At 42.8% G+C, this 20,560-nt stretch overlaps 1 protein-coding gene across 29 annotated transcripts in view; it reads right to left on the reverse strand.

Moving 5' to 3' along the window:
• msn (serine/threonine-protein kinase msn) overlaps positions 1 to 20,560 on the reverse strand; it is a 289,523-nt gene that overhangs the window by 212,233 nt on the left and 56,730 nt on the right. For all 29 annotated transcript variants that reach the window (XM_067128891.1, XM_067128885.1, XM_067128876.1 and 26 more), the window contains exon 4: positions 7,690 to 7,734. In XM_067128891.1, coding sequence (XP_066984992.1) covers positions 7,690 to 7,734 — 45 coding nt within the window. The remainder of the gene's footprint in view (positions 1 to 7,689; positions 7,735 to 20,560) is intronic.

Below are 20,560 nucleotides of genomic sequence, written 5' to 3' on the forward strand. Positions count from 1 at the left end.
CACAGATACTTATCCAACGACTCCAGTTGATGCTACCCACTGAGCTATCAAGAGACTTATATAAGTCAATGCCGAGTCTGGTGTACTTTGTTTACCCGTCGAGACGGGGGAAATTGTACTCAGCTTCAGCATTAACCAACCTCCATCATGATAGTTCTTTGGTACATTTGGAACACGCAGCTCTTATTATAATTTTTATCACACTGTGATTTATATAGTCATGAAGCTACAAATATTGCTTAATACCAAATTCACGCTGCCTCGGGAATATCTCCGTGGGAATTATCACCGAAGGGGAATTTTATAAGCGATAAATGGATTGGTACTGCCGAGTCTCAATCTCACGACACAGATACTTATCCAGCGACTCCAGTCGACGCTACCCACTGAAGTAAGTAAGTATACCTTAGTTTTACCAGACCACTGAGCTGATTAACAGCTCTCCTAGGGCTGGCCCGAAGGATTAGACTTATTTTACGTGGCTAAGAACCATTTGGTTACTTAGCAACGGGACCTACAGCTTATTGTGGAATCCGAACCACATTATAGCGAGAAATTAATTTCTTTTACCAGAAATAAATTCCTCTAACTCTTCATCAATTTATGGGAATTGAACTCCGGCCCACCAAATGACAGTCTGAAGCTCTACCGAGTCGGCCAACAAAGGGCTACGCTACCCACTGAGCATTGAGAGGAGGTCAGCAGTGTAGGTATTTTACTAACAATAAGGTTTATAATCTAATTCCAAATTGCACATGAGACAAGAGTAACGAACATGAAAAAATGAAAATTGTACACAAGTACAGTATGTGAAAAAGTACTTTGTGCATTACTCACTATAGGCATACATCCGATTCGCTTTAAAAATTTTCTTTGATGAAACCTTCACGTGCTATGTTTACGTGCATTTCTCCAACTTTTTTTCCTATCTTAAATCCACACATCCTTCATGACATGCAATTTAGCGTAATATCATTAATAAGAATGTTTAGTATCCGGAATGTACAGGGTAGCCCCCAATGCAAAAATGTTTTTTTCATAATAAAAGTACATTTCATATATACAGTACTTACCAAGTAATTACATAGCTATACTTTCCACTTGCACAGCAGTTAAAAATTTGAAGTTCGAGGTAGGGATTCGTTTGTTTATAGTGTAGGTGACTACCTCGCCCTCTAACGGGGAACAATGGGTACAACATAACAGAGATTGTCACTTCTTTTGTGCTTAATGTCCATCAGAGGGGAGGAGGGAGGGCTCTGATCTTGTAATACTTGGTAAGCATATATGGAACAATCTTATTATGAAAATACCATTTTCATTTATGAAACTTACCCAGTAATTACATAGCTGAACCCAACAGTGATAGGCAGTGGGATAAACAGACATATTCTGTTCCACAAACAATCAGATATGAGGCTGAATTTGCAACATAAAAACCTGTTAGCACTGATAAAATGCTTGTTGTAACCTTACCTGGTAAGAGAGTCACAGTATATGATCACTGCCTTGGTCTGTGCTCATCTTGACCTGTAGCAACTTAGCAGAATAGCCATGATAAGTCCCTACTTTTGAGAGGGGGTTTGGAGTGAAGGAGTCTTCCGAACACCCACAAAGCAACTGAGAAAGAACTGCCCTTCCCCTGGACACAGTACCAAAATACAATAGACCAAATAAATTAGTTACCCATACCGACAACAATAAAAATTAAAAACCATCATACCACTACCACAGACTGGTGGGCACTCCAGGTACATGCACCCCCAGCTCCCCAAAAGAACTCGACACCCAAAAAATTCAAGGTGAAGAAGTTACAGATAGGAAGGGTTGCTTCTTATGCTTCTTCCCCAACACTGAGCCAGCCACCCATAATGGACCTAAGATACTGCAGTTTTCGTACGTCATTTCAATTTCTTTTAGATAGTATGAGGCAAAAATGGAATTGCATTTCCAGTATGTTGACTGGAGGATTGCAGAGAGCGACATATTATGCCTAAAAACAAATGAAGTGGTGATAGCCCCAATATTGAGTGCTCTCACCTTAAGGGAGGGCAGAACATCATCATCTATTTGAGTGTGCGCCTCAATGATAAGACTTCTCAGGAACAATGACAGCGCATTCTTAGATATAGATTTCGATGGGTTCTTGACGGAACATCAGAGGTTACTGGCAGGGCCTCTAATCCTCTCCGTCCTGTCTAAGTAATATATCTGCGCCCTCATTGGCCAAAGGACCCTTTCCCCCTCCTCTGACCCCTAGAATGACCATGAGGTTTTTAATAGAGAACAAGCATGGCCAGGGATTAGACGGGGACTCGTTCTTGGCTAGGAAGCCATGCACGAAGGTTCAGACAGTATCTCCCTTAGAGAAACCGATGCGCTTATCTATAGCCAGCAACTTGCTTACCCTCTTGGGAGTGGCCAAGGCTACTAGAAAAAGTCTTCTCTGTCATATTCTTGAGTGAAATGGTAAGGAGAGAGGCTCAAATGCAGGACCCATTAACCACTCAAGTGGTTAACCATATGGAGTTGTCCTTCACATGTTTAGTAGTCTCAAAAGACTTAATCAGATCTGTCAGGTCTTTGTTAGAGGCCAAGTCCACTCCTCTATGCTTGAAAACTGATTCCAGCACAGACCTGTAGCCCCTAATAGTCGAAGGAGAGTGTCCCTTGGAGGTCCTGAGAAAAAGCAGAAGTCTGCTATTTAGGTTACAGTGGTTTTAGCAGACGAGATGTTATTGCTGCTGCACCACCCGTGGAAGACAGACCACTTGGCCTGGTAGACTCGGCTGGTAGACTTGCATCTACATCTAGAAACAGCTTCCACAGCTTGCTTTGAAAAACCCTTCACTCTGACAAGTCTCTGGATAGTCTGAAGCCTGTCAGAGATAGAGCAGATAGTCCTTGATGGAATTGCCAAAGATGAGGCTGTTTGAGAAGATGTGGACTTTGAGGAAGCAGCCTTGGAAAGTCCACTAGAAGCTTAGAAGGTCCGAGAACCATTCTTTGAGGGGCCAAAAGGGTGCTATCAGGGTCATCGATACATTGCTGAGAGTCTTGAACTTGTTGAGAACCCCCCCCCTCACCATGCTGAATGGGGGGAAGGCGTTGAGATTCAGGTTCGACTAGTCTATCAGCATGGCATCCGTCGCCCATGCCTCAGGGTCTGGGACTGGCGAACAAAAAAGAGGAAGACAGTAATTCTTTGATGGGCAAACAGGTCCACTGTCAGCCTACCTCACAACTTCCAGAGGCTGTTGCAGACACTCGAGTTCAAGGTCCACTCTGTCGGAAGAACTTGGCCTCGTCGACTTAAACCACCTGCCAAGATGCTCATCTTCCCTTGGATGAATCTGGTAGTAACCCCTTGACCCAATTCTGATCTGCCCAAATTAGTAGCTGCTTTGCTGCCTGACGAATGTTGAACGAGTGAGTTCCACCCTGATTCCTGATGTAGGAGAGAGCCTTGGTGTTGTCAAAATGTACCACCACAGTTCTGTTTGCTGCTGCTTTCACAAAATGCTTCAGCCCAGATAAATGGCAGACAACTCCTTGACGTTTATGTGAAGCCTCCTTTGCTCCGGAGACCATGTGCCGGAAGCTTCCCGAGTGTCCAGTAGAGCTCCCCAACCCTGGTCTGAGGCATCCGCACAAAGGGAGAGGTCGGGGCTCAGCAGATGCAGAGACTTTCCCTCTGAAAGTCTGTCCCTGGACGTTCATCACAGGAGATCCTCCTGTATCTTGTTCATAATTGGGAACATCGCTATGTCCAACTGATTTCTTCTGTTCCAGCTGGCTCGTAGAAAGAACTGAAGGGGTCTCAGATGAAGTCTTCCTAGCTTCACAAACTGTTCCATAGATTAGAGGGTTCCCAGCCGACTCAGTAAGAAGAAGAGTAGTCCGCAGATCCTTCGTGCATTGCTCCTGTGATGGGGAGCAGAGGAGCCAGTCGTCTAGGTATAAGTTTATGTTGATACCTAGCAGATGAAGCCATCCTGTGAGGGGAAAAGTTAAGTATATCTTAGTTTAACCAGACCACTGAGCTGATTAACAGCTCTCCTAGGGCTGGCCTGAAGGATTAGACTTATTTTTACATGGCTAAGAACCAACTGGTTACCTAGCAACGGGACCTACAGCTTATTGTGGAATCCGAACCACATTATGACAAGAAATGAATTTCTATCACCAGAAATAAATTCTAATTCTTCATTGGAGGTTCTAACGCTGGGTTTTCTACCTGTGAGGGGAGATTCGGACCTGTGGGGCAGTGGAGTCAACACAGAGCACAAAACTGGAAGCCAACTGAAGACAAATCTCAGGTATTTCCTGCACATGTACTGGAATGTGGAAAACGCTGCGTCCTGCATGTCAAGTGTTATCATCCACCTGTTGGATGGAGGCTATTTGTCTCCATTCTGAACAGTCTTCAAAGCCTTTACATCAAGGACAGGTCTCCATCCCCTGATGACTTGGGGACCACGGACAAGCAAGAAAAAGTCCTCCATTTGGCCCTTCTCCTAAGGGATAACACTTCCTCCATGAGTGCTAAGAACTCTCAGAGCCATAATTAACAGTGCGGCGAATTCACAAGAGGAGGGTACTCTAAGAAAGGGATTGAGTAATCCTTTTTGAGAACTTTCCGTCCATGGTTTCCTCTGGCACTCCACCTCTTCCAAAAGAGGGAGAGAGCACAAAGGAGGTCACTTTTTTGGTAGAGGTCTTGGCTGAAGTCCTCTTGATGGATCTCATGGAGAAACACCTGGAGCAGGGTCTGAAATTCTGTCTGCCCCCTCTCTCATTCTTCAGAGAGAGAGACAGTAATAAGCAGGTCTTATTGATCTTCAATTTCTAAACTGCCAATTGAGGGAACAAATACTGTTTGTCCAAGGATACTACAAAAGCGCAGACTTCTGGACAGATCACTTCTTTGATGGGGAAAAATACTTTGATGGCAAAAAGACCTGCTACTTCAGAGGAGCCATCCCAACCACAGGATAACATGCCTAGCCAATCCGCTGACAAGTTTGTCGCTAAAAACGTCATGATCTTCAATTTTTCTACTGAGCGCTCCTATCGACCAGTCCACAAAGCTAAACACTTCCAGTACAGTCTGTACTTTCTCACAAGGTGGTCGAACTCTGGTGAAGCGAAGAAAACCTTAGCAGATGAACCCGAGTCTATCAGGCCTGAGAAGTTACCTTGGGAAGCAGCAGCATCTCCCAAGGAGGGATCCCAAGTAGGAGAAAGTCTTGCAGGGGAAAGCAAAAGCAGCCTTCCCTTGACCTCTTCACAGGCAACACTGGAGCAGGTTGGTATTTTTCCAAATATCGAACCTCCCTCTGAAGATGTATTACTGGAAGGAAGGTTGCCAAAAATACCTAATCTGAGAGGGGAAGCATGTGCAATTATAGTGGGATGGACTTGTAGTTTGCTGTTATTTACTATTTAGTCTTCTGAGCTCTTGTTAAGTGAGAAAATAAGTCAGAGACAGGTGGAAACTGCAAGGTCGATGTTGTGGGCGTTTAATGAGCGAACTGTGCAGCGGTGGGTAAAAAGTTCAAAGGCGGCTCACTAATGCCCACAACATCAATATCCTTAGTTGCAGTTTCCACCTTATACAGAGTGATTATCTGACTTATTTTTCTTGACAAGAGCTTATTGCAGCTCATTATAAGGGCACTAAATAGGGGCTAAAGAAGCAAATCTTGCGGAAGAAAAAATTTGGTAAGGTATAATTAAGCGCAGCTAAGAACTTCTATTCCTCTCAGGAGAGGGTGGGCATTCAGATGTCGCCTGACAGTCCTACTCATTCTTCCAGTAATATCATCATCTTCAGAGGAGGTTCGCATATTAGAAAAAGTTGGCACCGCCCATGCCAAGACTGTGGCCTTTCTTCAAGAGAGAGTCATCTTAGGTGCGAACTAGAACCCGGGAGAAACAGAAGTGGGCAACACTGCTCTGGTTGGAAGTGCGAGGGGAAGGTTGCCAAAAAATACCTAATCAGGGAAGCATGTGCTGTAGGAGGAGGCTCTTGTACTACTTCTTCCTCTTCTGAGGAAACAGAAGACAACCCAAGGTCTCGAGAAGGCTTAAGGGAAGTGGGAGCCTTATGAAGTAGGCCCAATACATCTTCTAACTGCTTCTTAATATGGGCAAAAGAAGGATCTTCAGGTATGAGAGCGGAAGAAGAGAGCGAGGTGGGCATTCAGTAGAAGTCGGGTGGTCAATTGGCCTCAGGCGCTTAGAAGTTGGTGACAAGCTGGCTCGGGGAGGGAGGCTGAGCACTAAAGTTCTGGGCGCCCAGAAGAAGAAGTTTCTTAAGGGCACTCCGAAGCTGAGCACTAAAATAAACGCTCCGCAAATGGTTAACGGGGATGCGCCACACACTGCAACCTGGTTGCAGGCTAGCAGAAAGGTTTCTAGCAAGCTTCGGTGAAATGGGAGAGGCCTCTCTACCATGACGTTACTTTAAGGGACGTGATTCTCCCAGGAAGCACCAAAAATGCCCCCTATTATTACTAGAGTCACTATCGGAGTCACATAATAACTGGAGGGCACTCACTGTGACACCTTTCCAATCGCTGTCTGAGCCACAAAGCACTGAACTGGATGAGGGGGGGCGACTGCCCGTGGGCAAACTCTGCTAACATCCTTTGGATCTCTGGTATGTCTACTCCCAGGATCAGAGGAGTGTGACAAAGACCTTCGTCTGGGAGCGTCAGCAGGACGGACAGTCACCTCCTCCACTGGCACTGACAATGGCACTTGTTTAATACTTTGTAATTCGTCCATGAGGACTTTAAGCAATTCATCCTACTTTGACAGAGTATTAACTACAAGATTGAACTTGTGATCAAATTTACTCTCGAGGCTGGCTATGGCATTGGGTTCGGAAGCAAGGGAGCCAGGAATAGGAGCTGATGGAGAATTATTAGGAGGACTAAGGATGGGGGATAAAACAAGGGCAGGAGAAGATGGAACGTTACGGTCCGTTAATTGAATGTTAGTGATAGGTTCTACATTCTGAGCTCTACTTTTGACTTTAGCAGCCACCTTCCTCTTCCTATCTAATTTATCCAAATGAGACCTAAGAACCTTCCATTTCTTCTGATCCCAACAAGCACATTCAGCACAAGTGAGATCTACTGAACACACTTGTCATCTACATTTTGCACAGATCGTATGACTATCGTAGGTTACCTTGGTCTACCGCGTCTTGCAACCCTCCCTACAATATCTAATGCTAGATGAACTGGAATCGGACATCACGAAAAAGAAATTGCAGAAAATCCACTAGGCTAAGCTGAAAAAGCTACCAAAACAATCAGTACTTCACCAAATCCTGGGAAAAGCAAAGAAAAAACCTCAAATTCAACCACCAAAACATTCGATGTTGATGTCCGAAGCTGGCAAAAAAAGAAGTGACCATCTATTACTTTGTACCTATTGTCCTACGATAGAGAGGGCAGGGTAGCTAGCCACACTATAAACAAACAAATTGTTACCGCAAACAAATTTTTAACTGCCACGTGAGTGGAAAGTATAGCTATGTAATTACTTGGTAAGTTACATACAAGTATATGAAACTCTCAGTTAAATTACTATTCTAAAATGCTTTGAGAAAAATGCTGGTACAAAAAAATTGGAAAATAAGTAATTTATCTTCATAACTATAAAACACCCACATACCTTTTTCAGGACATTAATTTCCAGCTTAATTTCTTCTTCTTCATCCTGAAAGGAAAATAAAAACACTCTAGATTACTGAATGATTGTGCATATGGAAACAAAGTGCTGAAACATTCTCTTGTCAAACATTTATTTATAATTTGGTAACTGTAACCAATACAGTGACACTAATAGGCATTTAATAACTATAATTTTATAATATAATCATGCGCTGCCCTACATATATTTCACAACTGGAAAACTGAAGGAAAACATGAATCTAATTTCTTTAGATATGAGACTCAAAATGAATCTTCAGTAGTCTAAGTCCTAAAAGTTGAAATCGGCGATAAGTTGGAACCCCCCTATCTAAAAATACTTATAACTGCCTATTTTAATACTTCAAATACCAAATATACCTTAAACTACCACCCTAAATACTTCAATATCATTTCAAAGTCATCTTACAACATTACTGTACCCTTAAAAAAATATACGGTAGCTTACAGCTAAGCATGAACATTCTACAATTGTTACTGTACTCTTATCAGGTGAAAACTAATCAAATTATCCCTATACATATTCAGGCACACACATTTTCTTTCATACAATATTTGAAGATGTGCACTCCAATGAATGATGATAAGATATGACTGTACAGCAAAGCAGTGGAGTTGCATCTCCTCTGAGGGTGCCTCTTCCCCTACTTCAGGCACTTCTTCAGGGGTTTTGGAAGATAAGACGTTATTATAGGGAGCCATGCACACATCAAGGGCATTTGTGAACTTTATGGAGCGTTCCATATAAGGATCCCATGCCGAAGCTGACTCTTGCACCTCCTTGATCATCCTCTCAAGTCGGGACAGACTTCCCAAAACAGGCCCTCATCCTCTTGTTCGTCCCCTGAATCTGGGGTGGCTTCTTCCTTGCTGGCAGACTTCATCAGCTTTTCCAAATCCTGGTCCATCAGGGGGTCCGAGTGGGCACCAGTGAGGGTGCCGACTTCATCCTCGGTGATGTCATTGAAGCCTTCACCACCAACGTCCTTGCTAATTGATGGCCAGATGTTGAATTCCTTCAGGAGAGAAGCCCTTATAATCATGAAAAAACTCCGGCCACATTAAGGGTCTCCTTCTTTATATCTTTCAATGATCGGTCGATGATAGTCAGACGTGGCAAACATGAATTTACGCCAATACTTCAGCGTAATTTCACTGTCAGTGTCCTTTCACTCACAAGGTGCTCGTAGGAGTTTCAGGTGTAGAGTGCCTTGGAGGCACGGTGTAGCGACTCTCAAATTTTTGTAAAGAATTTTCAGGAATTTTTTATTTTTTGTATGATTTATTATTTTTGTTGCTAATGTGTCATATTTCCTTCCACTACAAACTGTCATTTGTTTCTTCCCCACAGATGTAGAAGCTTGCCATTCAGGTAAGTCTCAATGATGAACTTCGTAAGTGATTTTCCTTATTAATTTCTTGACCGAGAACTTCCCAAGAGTAACCAATAATCTTTAAACGTAGAACGTGTGAGAACAAAATGGTGCCCAAAGCGTTGTTCCATAATAAAGTGAATGAGCCTTTGGACAAACTTTAGAAATGTTTGTCTTACAATGAGATGCTTGTGAATAGAAATTTTAGTGAAGACTGTAGCAGTGATTGACTTAATTCTCACTGTTATACTTTGTACCACTGGCCCGCATTCGACTTCAGTAGTTTTGTCCTGGGAACACATTTCAGTCAATAATGATGGAATATAGTTTCTGTTAGGCACGTTGAGTTCTTATTTTTTGTTCTGTGTAAAGTCTGTTATGATTCTCCAGACGATTAAAGTAAAACATTTTTCAAAATAGCATGTTTGTAGTGCCACAACATTGTCTTATTTTGACTGAGTTTATCAAATGTTCTAGATAAATGCTCACTAACTTTTGTCTTTTGTATAATAAAGAACTTTCTTTTTACAGAAGGATTTCACTAGCAAAATAATCCGTCCCTATATTTTTCACTTCAATATTCATGGCATAACTACCAAATTAGCAAACCACATTTTACCTGAGATTAATACAATTCTCTCCACCAAGACTGAACAAACCTTGTTTGTGAGCTTACTCAAAAAACCTAAAGGATTCTTGGACCGGCTTAATCCTGAATCAACTCAGAATATTCGGGTTTTTCAAGCTGGTGCCCAGCATGCTGAAAAAGTGACGAGGATGCAGTGACCAGAAGAACCTGTAGGATCTAGGCAACAGCAGCCCCATGGCATCCCCGTTACAACAGATCACGCCCTGGTTCACAGGTTGGAAGAGAGGGGTGGTGTTGGCAGGAAGGAACTTGAGCTGGACTCTCTCGTAATGAAGATCCATGCACAAGTTGTTGAGGTAATCCTTAACTTGAGGGATGAAGCTATGAATGAACCAGTTAGAAGTAAGGACTTTGGTGATCCAGGCCTTGGGGTTGTGCATCCAAAACACAGGCAGCATATGCTTTTTCTCATTCTTGAGGGCCCTGGGGTATGCAGCCTTGTAAATGAGGCCTGGTTTCAGCATGAAACCAGCAGCAGTGCCACACATGATGAGGGTAACCCTATCCTTCTGGGCCTTGAACTCATGGTCTCTGGCTTCATCCTTCATGAGGTATGTCCGTGCAGGCATCTTCTTCATCTTCTCCCAGAACAAGCCCCTTTCCCTGATGATTTTCTTGAAGGTCTCGGGATATTTCATGGCCGTTTCCGTATCTGCAGATGCTGTTTCCACATGCAGAGAAACCCTCTTTAGTTGTAACCACCTCTGAAAACGGTGGAACCACCCCTTGCTGGCCTGAAAACCTTGAGGAGCTGACGATGGTACTGTTTCTTCTTCTTCTTCCTCTTTGGCTGGTTCATCAAAGCTTGAGAAGTCTGCTTCTTGTATGTTGCTGCCTCCAATGTTGCCCCCTTCCATAACAGTTGAAAACTCCTGGTAGAGTTGTCATGCCTTCTCGCAAATGATGCTGGTGTCAAGGGGGATGTTCTTCTTACAGCAGTCTGTGATCCAAAATGCCAAAGCCGACTCCATCCTCAAGATGCTCGTATCAGGCACAGTGGAAACCTTGGGACTTCCTAGAAGCTAACACTCACGGCATTCCTTATCTCCGCCTCTTTCTTCTTGATGTACCAAAGGATACTCTCATTCATGCCATAATGCTCGGCTACTACAGCGAACTTTTCCCTTCCTTAAACATATCCATAAGTCCTACCTTCTCCTGGAACATCATGACCTTCCTCTGGCATTTTAGGTTCTTTGCCAGAAGCCTTAGAAGGAGCAGGGCGTTTCAGGACATCTTAGGGCGCGACTGCATAGATTAACAGTGTGAACAAAGATGTGGAAAGTACACAGCGAAACACTCAAACAGTGGAAGGATAACCTTTGAAGTGGCAGAGATGGGGCTCCCACAGTACATACGTATACATCTCCACGAGAAAGTCTTGTGGTACACAGCCAATCTGCACCTAGGGTACAGCCAATCAGCGCCAAGGAAAATTCATGGCGCTCCTGGATTGGCTGCTTTGCAAACACCAGCCAACAGCATGTCAGGTGGCACTGCACCTAAATATTTCAGCTTCCCAACATGCATTTTCCTTTAGTGAGCTCTTTGTCTGGAATTTCCAGGGGTGTTTTTGGGCAAACATTTTTAAAAAAAAAAAAAAAAAAAAAAAAAAAAAAAAAAAATTGCAGTGTTTACATTAACATTAATATTTTAAAATTAATTTAAATAATTTTTTCATCATAAAAAATGTATTTAGTCATGAAAATACAGTAAAATGAAAATACTGTAGAACGAGGGGACAGGTTCCAAAGACGTAAACAAACATAACATTTTGTTCTGAGTTTGTCCCGTTGTTCTACAAGCTACCCAAGTATTTTAGATATGCTCTACTATCAACCTGTAACACTTTAATATTTCAAAATAATCTTACAACACAGAAAATTATCAATAAAATGTATAGTATACACAAAATATCAACGTTATTATGCGCAATACCCTGTACTGAATGTGCAAATGACCCATCATCTCTGTCCAGCTTTCCAGTTCATCGCATTTGCCTCTACTGTTCGCATGTTCTGTATCGGTGCTGACTTCACAAATCTTTTTGAATTGCACCCAAAGATGCCTCCTAAATGCCCTGCTCCCTCCAAGGCTTCTGGCAAAGAGCCTAAGCACCAGAGGAAGGTCACGACGCTCCAGGATTTAGAAGAGCTGACGAAGTCTGCTAGTGAAGAAGAAGACATGACAGGTTCAGGCGATGAGTGGGAGGATGAGGGCCTGTCTTTGAAACATCTGTCCCAACTTATGAGGATGGTCAAGGAGCTATGAGAGATGGCTGAGGCATGGGATCCTAATGTGCAATATATACTCCATACTTTTCATATTGCCTTGATGGGATTTTGAGGCCCTATTATAACCTCCTTGTCAGCATGAAGCAGCAGCAACAGCAGCTGCCTATCACCATGAAGAAGGACCCTCCAAAGCCTCCCCAAGCCCCTGAAGAAGTGCAACTGGTGGACAAAGAGCCTGAAGAAGGAGAAGAGGCACCCCAAGAGGAGATGTAACTCCTCTGCTTTGCTGTGCAGTCATATCTTCGTCATTCATCGGACTGCACAGCTAATTTATCATCATCATCTTCAATCAACATTCATCACTGGTGAGTACCCATATGATTTACGTATCTTAATTAACACAGGCAGTCCCTGGTTATTGGCAGGGGTTCTGTTCTGACGGCATGATAAGCGAAAATTGCCGATAACCGAAAATCAAGTGATTTTGGTGCTTTTTCAGTTATTGGCACCTCTGTTAGGTATGTATCAGCATCGATAAGCAGAAATCGGCGCATATCAGTGCCAACAATTGCCGATTTTCGTCGCTAGACAAGTGCCGAAAAACCGGATGGATGGCTGATACTTGAGCCCACCGATAATCGGGGAGTGCCTGTATTTGAAAATTAGTACTGTAAATAATTTACATAAAAACTATATATTATTCACAAAAATAAAATGAAAATACAGGCAGTCCCCGGTTATTGGCAGGGGTTCCATTCTGGTAGCGTGATAACCAAAAATTGCTGATAACCAAAAACCGGTGATTTTCGGTGCCTTTTTGGCGCTTATCAGCACCTACAATCACCAGTTATCAGCGCCTCTGTTAGGTATGGATCTACGCCAATACCCTATTATCGGCATTGATAAGTGGAAATTGGCAATTTTCGGCGCCAAAAATTGCCAATTTTCGTTGCTAGACAAGTCCCATAAAACTGGAACACCGATAACCAGGGACTGCCTGTACAGTAATTAGTGAATGCTGTACTGTAAATCATTTTTTTTTATCATAAAAAATGTACATTCAGCAGCTCAGATACAGCCAACTTAAAGGAAGTTATATTAATAGTTAAAGAAATGCATAAAAATGACATTTTTATGATAAAGTTTTATATATACTTACCTAGTAATTACATAGCTATGGTTTCCTAACCTACGCAGCTTAGAAATTCAAAATTCACGCGGTGGCGCTGTTATCGTTAGTGTGTAGGTGATAACGTCCCGCCACCATCCGGGACTTGAGGAAACAAACCAGTGGATAGCTCAATTCGTTTTATGCTCTTATGTCCATGCTAGGGGAGGAGGGCGGGCTCTGATCATGCAATTACTTGCTAAGTATATATAAAACTTTATTTTATCATAAAAATGTCATTTTTATATAAGTAACTTACTAAGTAATTACATAGCTGATTTACTTAGCTGATTCCACATTGTAAGGAGGTGGGAAAGAGCATGGACATATTCTACTCCAAAGCATTAAGAAAGTAATGAGTTTGGACCAGAAAGGATGCTAATACTGAATAAATGTTTGTTGTTTCCTTACCTGTTGAGAGAGCTGCTGCAGGAAGGTACTGCCTCTGGTCGGCGCTTCTCTCAACTTGTAGTGGACGTGGCAGTATAGCCAAGGGTCGCCACTACATTAGTGGGAAACTTTGCAGCGGAGGAAGTACACCGTATGCTGACAAAGTTTTTAAAAGATGCCCTTGCCCTGGGCGAAGACCAGAATACAAAATGAAAACACTGTCACCTACACCACAGAATAAAACCATAACACCCAACCGTTATTAAAGATAAAGTACAAACTAGTGGGTACTCCAGGTACAATGTACCCCCAGGCTTCCCAATGACTCAAAACCTTAAGTCAAGGCGAGTGAATAGCAAAGGAACAGATAGATTCCTCATGCTTCCTCTCCCAGCACCATGCCAGATGCAGACAAAGGTCCTAAAGTGCTACAATTTTCAAAAACAGTTTCTATGTCCTTGAGGTAGTGAGAGGCAAATATGGACTTGCATCTCCAGTACGTCGACTGTAGGATTGAAGAAAAAGACAAGTTGTGTTTAAAGGTGAGGGAAGTTGCTACTGCCCTAATTTCGTGAGCTTTAACCTCAAGTAGAAGCTTTTTGGCATTTTTGGAGAGCAGGCGAACTGGGTTTTTAACGGAGCACCAGAGGTTGCTCGAAGGTCCTCTAATCTTTTCCGTCCTCTGAAGATAGTACCTGGGCATAGGAGTCTTTCTTCTTCCTCAGGTACTAAAATATCCATAAGGTTCTTGATGACGAAGGACCTAGGCCAGGGTTTAGAAGGGTCCTCATTCTTTTCTAGGAAGCCAAAAGGAGCAGACTGCATCTCCTTGTGCAAAGCCTATTCTTTTGGCTATTGCTTGTAATTCGCTAACACATTTGGCAGTAGCGAGAGCCGTTAAAAGAGAGAGTCTTTTCGTGAGATTCCGAGGGAAATGGAACGGAGAGGTTCGAATTGAGGACCTGAGAGCCACTTCAGTACAACGTCTAAGTTCCAAGAGACGTTGGAAGAACTATCTTCCTTGGACGTATTGAAGGATTTGATCAGGTTGGTGATATCTTGATTAGAAGACAGGTCCATTCCTTTGTGCTTAAAAACTGAGATGAGCATCGACCTATACCCTTTGATGGTAGAGGTCGATAGCTTCTTGATGGACTTTAGGAAAATCAAAAAATCAGCTATTTAGCTTATAGATGTCTCAGAAGAAGAGACGTTATGGTGGTTGCACCACCTTCTGAAGACTGTCCATTTTGATTGGTAGAGCTTTGTAGAAGCAGCTCGTCTGCATTTCGCAATTGCCTCTGCAGCTTGTCTCGAAAACCCTTTAGCTCTGACAAGGCACTTGACAGTCTGAAGCCTGTCAGAGCCAGAGAGGATAATCTTTGGTGGAATCTGAGAAAGTGGGGTTGTCTGAGCAGACCGTTTTTGTGGAAGTAGTAGTCTTGGGTAGTCTACCAGAAGGCGAATCAAGTCTGGAAACCACTCCTTGTTCGGCCAAAATGGGTCATGGAGGTGTTCTGATGCGTTGACAGCTTGTTGATTACTTCCCTGATCATTCCGAAGGGAAGGAAGGCTTGTCCAATCCAAAAGCATTGCATCTGTGCTCCATGCTTGAGGATCCGGGACCGGAGAGCAAGAGGGGCAGACGGTGGTTTCACGACGTCGCGAAAAGATCCACTGTGGGTTTGCCCCACAGTTTCCAAAGGTTGTCACAGACTACTGGATTTAAGGTCCATTCGGTTGGAAGGACCTGTTTGAGGCGGCTTAATTCGTCCGCAATTACGTTCATCCTCCCTTGAATGAACCGGATGACAAGAGAGACTCGGTTCTCTTCTCTTCCGCCCACAGAAGGAGATCCTTCACTGTCTCATACAGGGAGAAGGAATGAGTGCCCCGTTTGCGAATATATGCAAGAGTTGTGGTGTTGTCCGCGTGTACTACAATCTTCTTGCCGTGGACCAGATCCGAGAAGTATAGAAGGCCCAGGTGAATCACTCTCAGTTCCTTTATGTTGATGTGAGCATTCTTTTGTTCTGTAGTACATGTTCCAGAGACTTCCTGACCTTCCAGAAGCATGCCCCAGCCTAGGTCGGAGGCATCTGAATAAAAATGAAGGTCTGGATGCACTGGGAGAAGAGACTTCCCTTCCTGAAGTCTTTTTCCACACGACCACCACTGGAGATCCTCTTTGATTTCCGACGTAATCTGGAAGATGAAAGAGTCTGGTTGGGTTTTCCTGCACCAATTCGCTTTGAGGAAAAACTGTAGTGGTCTCATGTGCAGTTTGCCTAGATTTGCAAACTGCTCTACTGAAGCAAGGGTCCCCAGAAGACTCATCCACTGCACTGCCGAGCAGGAAGGAAGAGCAAGGAACTGACTGACAGTCTGAAGGTAGTTCTTGACTCTTTTGGGCGACAGAAAAGCCCGATAAGTCTGAGAGTTCAGTGTCATCCCTAAATAGGGAATCTCCTGAGATGGAATCAGAAGGGATTTCTTTTTGTTTATGTGTCAGGCGAAGAGTTCTTTTCAAGTCCTCCGTGCACTTTTCCTTTGATGACGAGCGGAGAAGCCAATCATCTAGATATAAGTTGATGTTGATTCCCAGAAGGTGAAGCCAATTCCCCAGAGGAGCAAGGATTCGGGTGAAAACTTGAAGAACCGTCGGTAAACCAAAGCACAGGGCCCGGAACTGTAGTATCCTGTTCTGAAAAACGAAGCGTAGAAATTTCTGAGAGCCAGGATGAACAGGGACGTGAAAGTAAGCATCCTGCATATCCAGGGGGTGACCATCCAGTTCCCCTGTTGTGGTGAGGACATGACAGAGTGAACGGTCTCCATGTGAAACTTCGTCTTCAGTACGAAGACATTCAAAGCGCTTACATCCAGAACGGGCCTCCAGCCCCCCAAGGCCTTCGGAACCACAAAAAGGTGATTGTAGAAACCTTCTGAGTGGGGCTCTAGGACTTCTTCCACTACTCCTTTGGAAAGAAGGCGTTCGACTTCTTGAAAGAGAGCCGAGATGTAGTAAAGGGAGGAGTCTGGCTCATACCTCGGCACAGAGGACTGACTTCTTACTTCTTGGGGTTGGATTTGAAGGAAAACCTCTTGATGGACTTTGTAGGAGGTCGGAAGTTTGATCTAGGTCGAAGTTGGGTCGTAGTTCTCCCTCCACGAAAGGGTTGAGACTGAAGAGGGGAGAATGATCTAGATGAGGAAGGCACAGGCTCCTTAGGACGTCTAGTGGACTGAGTCAACAAGTCAGAGGTGGACTTGCTCTGTAACTCTAAAAGAATATCCTTCACTATGTTTTGAGGAAAGAGGTGAGACTTGTCTAAGGCAGCGAAGAGTAGAGCTGACTTCTGCGTCGGTGAGACTCCTTTCGAGGTGAACGAACACCAGAGCTCCCTCTTCTTAAACCTTAAACGCCGAGCCTCTATTTACAAAAACGTCTCCCGTATGCCGGCAGTGTTCGGTGAGTTAGCGCCGAAGCGGAAAAAAAGTTTTTTTTTTTTAAATCACAGCACGCTTAGTTTTTAAGATTAAGAGTTAATTTTGGCTCCTTTTTTTGTCATTGCCTGAAGTTTAGTATGCAACCATCAGAAATGAAAAAATATCATTATCATATATAAATATTGGAATATATGACAGCGAAAAAAAAAAAACTTGTATATAATTGTATACAAATCGCTGTAAGCAAAACGGTTAAAGCTAATGAGTTACTTTTTTTTTAGTTGTATTGTACACTAAATTGCGATGATTTTGGTATATAACAAATTGTAAAATGATCAAAGCAACACAGAGAAAATATTATCACAAAATGATGCATGAATTAAGTAACGCATGCGGACGTAAAAAAATGTTTTTTAAAAATTCACCATAAATTGAAATATTATGCTAGAGACTTCCCGTTTGTTGAAAAATGAAGCTAATTGATTGAATATTATAGACTGTAAGTGTTTTAGCTTACAATTGCAGTTTTCGACCATTTCGTCGAGTTAAAGTTGACTGAAAGTCGAATTTTTCTATTTATCGTGATTTATATGAAAATATTTCAAAACTAATAAAAGCTACAACCATGAGTTATTTTCTGTTGTATTGTACATGAAATTGCACATTTTCATATATAAAAATTTATGTAACAACTAATATAAAACGGTGCAAATATTACGACAACGAGACAAAAGAATTTCTGAGATGTTCGGCCGAGTTGCAGCAAGAGGCGTAAGGAAAATGTTTTTTCAAAAATTCACCATAAATCGAAATATTGTGCTATAGACTTCCAATTTATTGCAAAATGAAGGTAAATGATTGAATATTACTAGAATGTAAGAGTTTTAGCTTACAATTGCGTTTTTACCATTGCGTTAAAGTTGACCGAAGGTTGAAATTTTGGCAGTTATCGTGATTTATGTGAAAATATTTCAAAACTGATAAAAGCTACAACCATGAGCTATTTTCTGTTGTATTCTACATGAAATTGCGCACATTTTCATATATAAAACTTTATGTAACGACTAATGTAAAACGATGCAAACATTACGACAACATGACGAAAGAATTTCGAGATGTTCAGCCAAGTTACGCAAGCGCAGGCGTAAGGAAAAAGTTTTTTTTTTCAGAAATTCACCATAAATCGAAATATTGTGCTAGAGACTTCCAGTTTGTTGCAAAATGAAGGTACATGATTGAATATTACTAGAATGTAAGAGTTTTAGCTTATAATTGCGTTTTTACCATTTCGGTCGAGTTAAAGTTGACGAAGCTTGAAATTTTGGCAGTTATCGTGATTTATATGAAAATATTTCAAAACTGATAAAAGCTACAACCATGAGTTATTTTCTGTTGTATTCTACATGAAACTGCGCACATTTCCATATATAAAACTTTATGTAACAATTAATATAAAACAGTGCAAACATTACAACAATGTGCCGAAAGAATTTCTGGCGCGGACGTAAGGAAAAAGTTTTTTTCAAAAATTCACCATAAATCGAAATATTGTGCTAGAGACTTCCAATTGGTTGCAAAATGAAGGTAAATGATTGAATATTACTAGAATGTAAGAGTTTTAGCTTACAATTACGTTTTTTTACCATTTTGGTCGAGTCAAAGTTGACCAAAGGTTGAAATTTTGGCAGTTATCGTGGTTTATATGAAAATATTTCCAAACTGATAAAAGCTACAACCATGGGTTGTATTTTTCTGTATTTTACATGAAATTGCGCACATTTTCATATATAAAACTTTATGTAACGGCTAATATAGAACAGTGCAAAAATTATGACAAAATGACGAAAGAATTTCTGAAATTTTTGGCGAGTTACAGCGGGCGTAGAGAAAAAGTTTTTTTCAAAAATTCACCATAAATCGAAATATTGTGCTAGAGACTTCCAATTTGTTGCAAAATGAAGGTACATGATTGAATATTACTAGAATGTAAGAGTTTTAGCTTACAATTGCGTTTTTCGACCATTTCGGTCGAGTCAAAGTTGACAGAAGGTTGAAATTTTATGTAGTCGACGTACGGTACATCCACTTGGCACCCAACAGACAATTTTAGTCGACGTATGATATGTCCAGTAGGCATTTAAGGGTTAAGGACACCCATAGAAAAAAGGGAGGAGAGTTCCAAAGAGCCATCTCTAATTGCTCTGTCTGAGCACGAAATAACTCCAAGCCAATCGGAGGCAAGATCTTCAGCTAAATTCGGGCAGTCTTCAATCTTACTCCCTAGTGCCCCGATGGCCCAATCTAAGAAACTAAAGATCTCAAACACCTTAAAAATATTCTTGATAAGGTGGTCTAGTTTGGCTGAGGAAAACACTATCTTGGCCGACAATAAAGCCTTTCTACGAGATGAATCCACCAAACCAGAGAAGTCCCCTTGGGAGGAGGCAGAAACTCCCAAGGAAGGAGCTTTTCTGGTGGCATAGTAAGAGTATCTCATCTTCAACAATTTGCTGGGCGGAAAGGCGAAAGTCGCTTTGCCCTGTTCTCTCTTAGCGGTCAGCCAGGCATGAACTTCTTTGAGAGCTTTCTTCGAGGAGGGGGAAAAACAAGCTTGGGTAGTCTGGTACTTTCCGACGGATGTTTTTCATGAGGTAGGTAGAAGCTGGAGAAGTAGGTGAAGGAAGCCTGAAGAAGTCTGGGTAATTCTCCAAGAGGAAACGCAGGAGAGACGAGTGGGAAGAAGAGGGAACCATATCCTGAACAATCTCTTCTTCCTCCGAAGAGATAGGAGACAATGATTTATCCTTGGACTCTGGGGCAGACCCAGATTTCTTTAAAAGACCCACAAGCTCGGTCAATTGGCGCTTAAGTGGGGCTAAAGAATCTTCCTGGACCGATGAAGAAGGCGGAATAGCCGGCGAAGGTGCATTGATTCCAAAAGAAGAAGCTAGGAATTTGGTTGTGGGCGTTGGAAGTTCGGGAGTTGGCGCCAGGCGGTCTAGAGCTGAAATCTGGCGCGAGACGGCGGGCGCTGGGCACTCATTGGCGGAAATCTGGCGAATATCGCCAGGTGCCGGGCGCTCACTGGCGGAATTCTGCCGTGAGTCGGTGGGTGCCGGGTGCTCACCCATGGAAGTCTGGTGCGAGTCGGCAGGCGCTTGGTGCTCGGAAGAAGATGGGCACTTAGAACGCTAACAGCGCTCAGGATTGTCTTCAAAGAAATAAGCAGGAGAAACAGGCTGGACTTGAAAGCTGCAGGAAGGTTGAGGGCTAGACTCTCTGAGCCTCTTGACAGCCAGGGGAGAAGAATCGCTAATATTTGCATGTCTCTTGAGTGGGCGCGAAGAAGAGCAGTGATATGGCTTCTGGCGTGGACTGGAAGAATCCGAATCAGAAAGTCGATGCCCAGGAACACCTTTACAATGGCGTTTAGTCGAAGCCTGGGAGCGCATGACAGGCTCGACCGGGAAGGGGGGGGGGGCTGCCCATGGGCAAACCCCGCCAGCCTCCCTTGGACCTCCGGTATGTCTTCTCCCCAGTGTGGGGGAGCGGGACAGTGACCTTCATCT

The sequence above is a fragment of the Macrobrachium rosenbergii genome, chromosome 27 (genome assembly GCF_040412425.1).
Source record: "Macrobrachium rosenbergii isolate ZJJX-2024 chromosome 27, ASM4041242v1, whole genome shotgun sequence".
In the NCBI taxonomy this organism is placed as follows: domain Eukaryota; kingdom Metazoa; phylum Arthropoda; class Malacostraca; order Decapoda; family Palaemonidae; genus Macrobrachium; species Macrobrachium rosenbergii.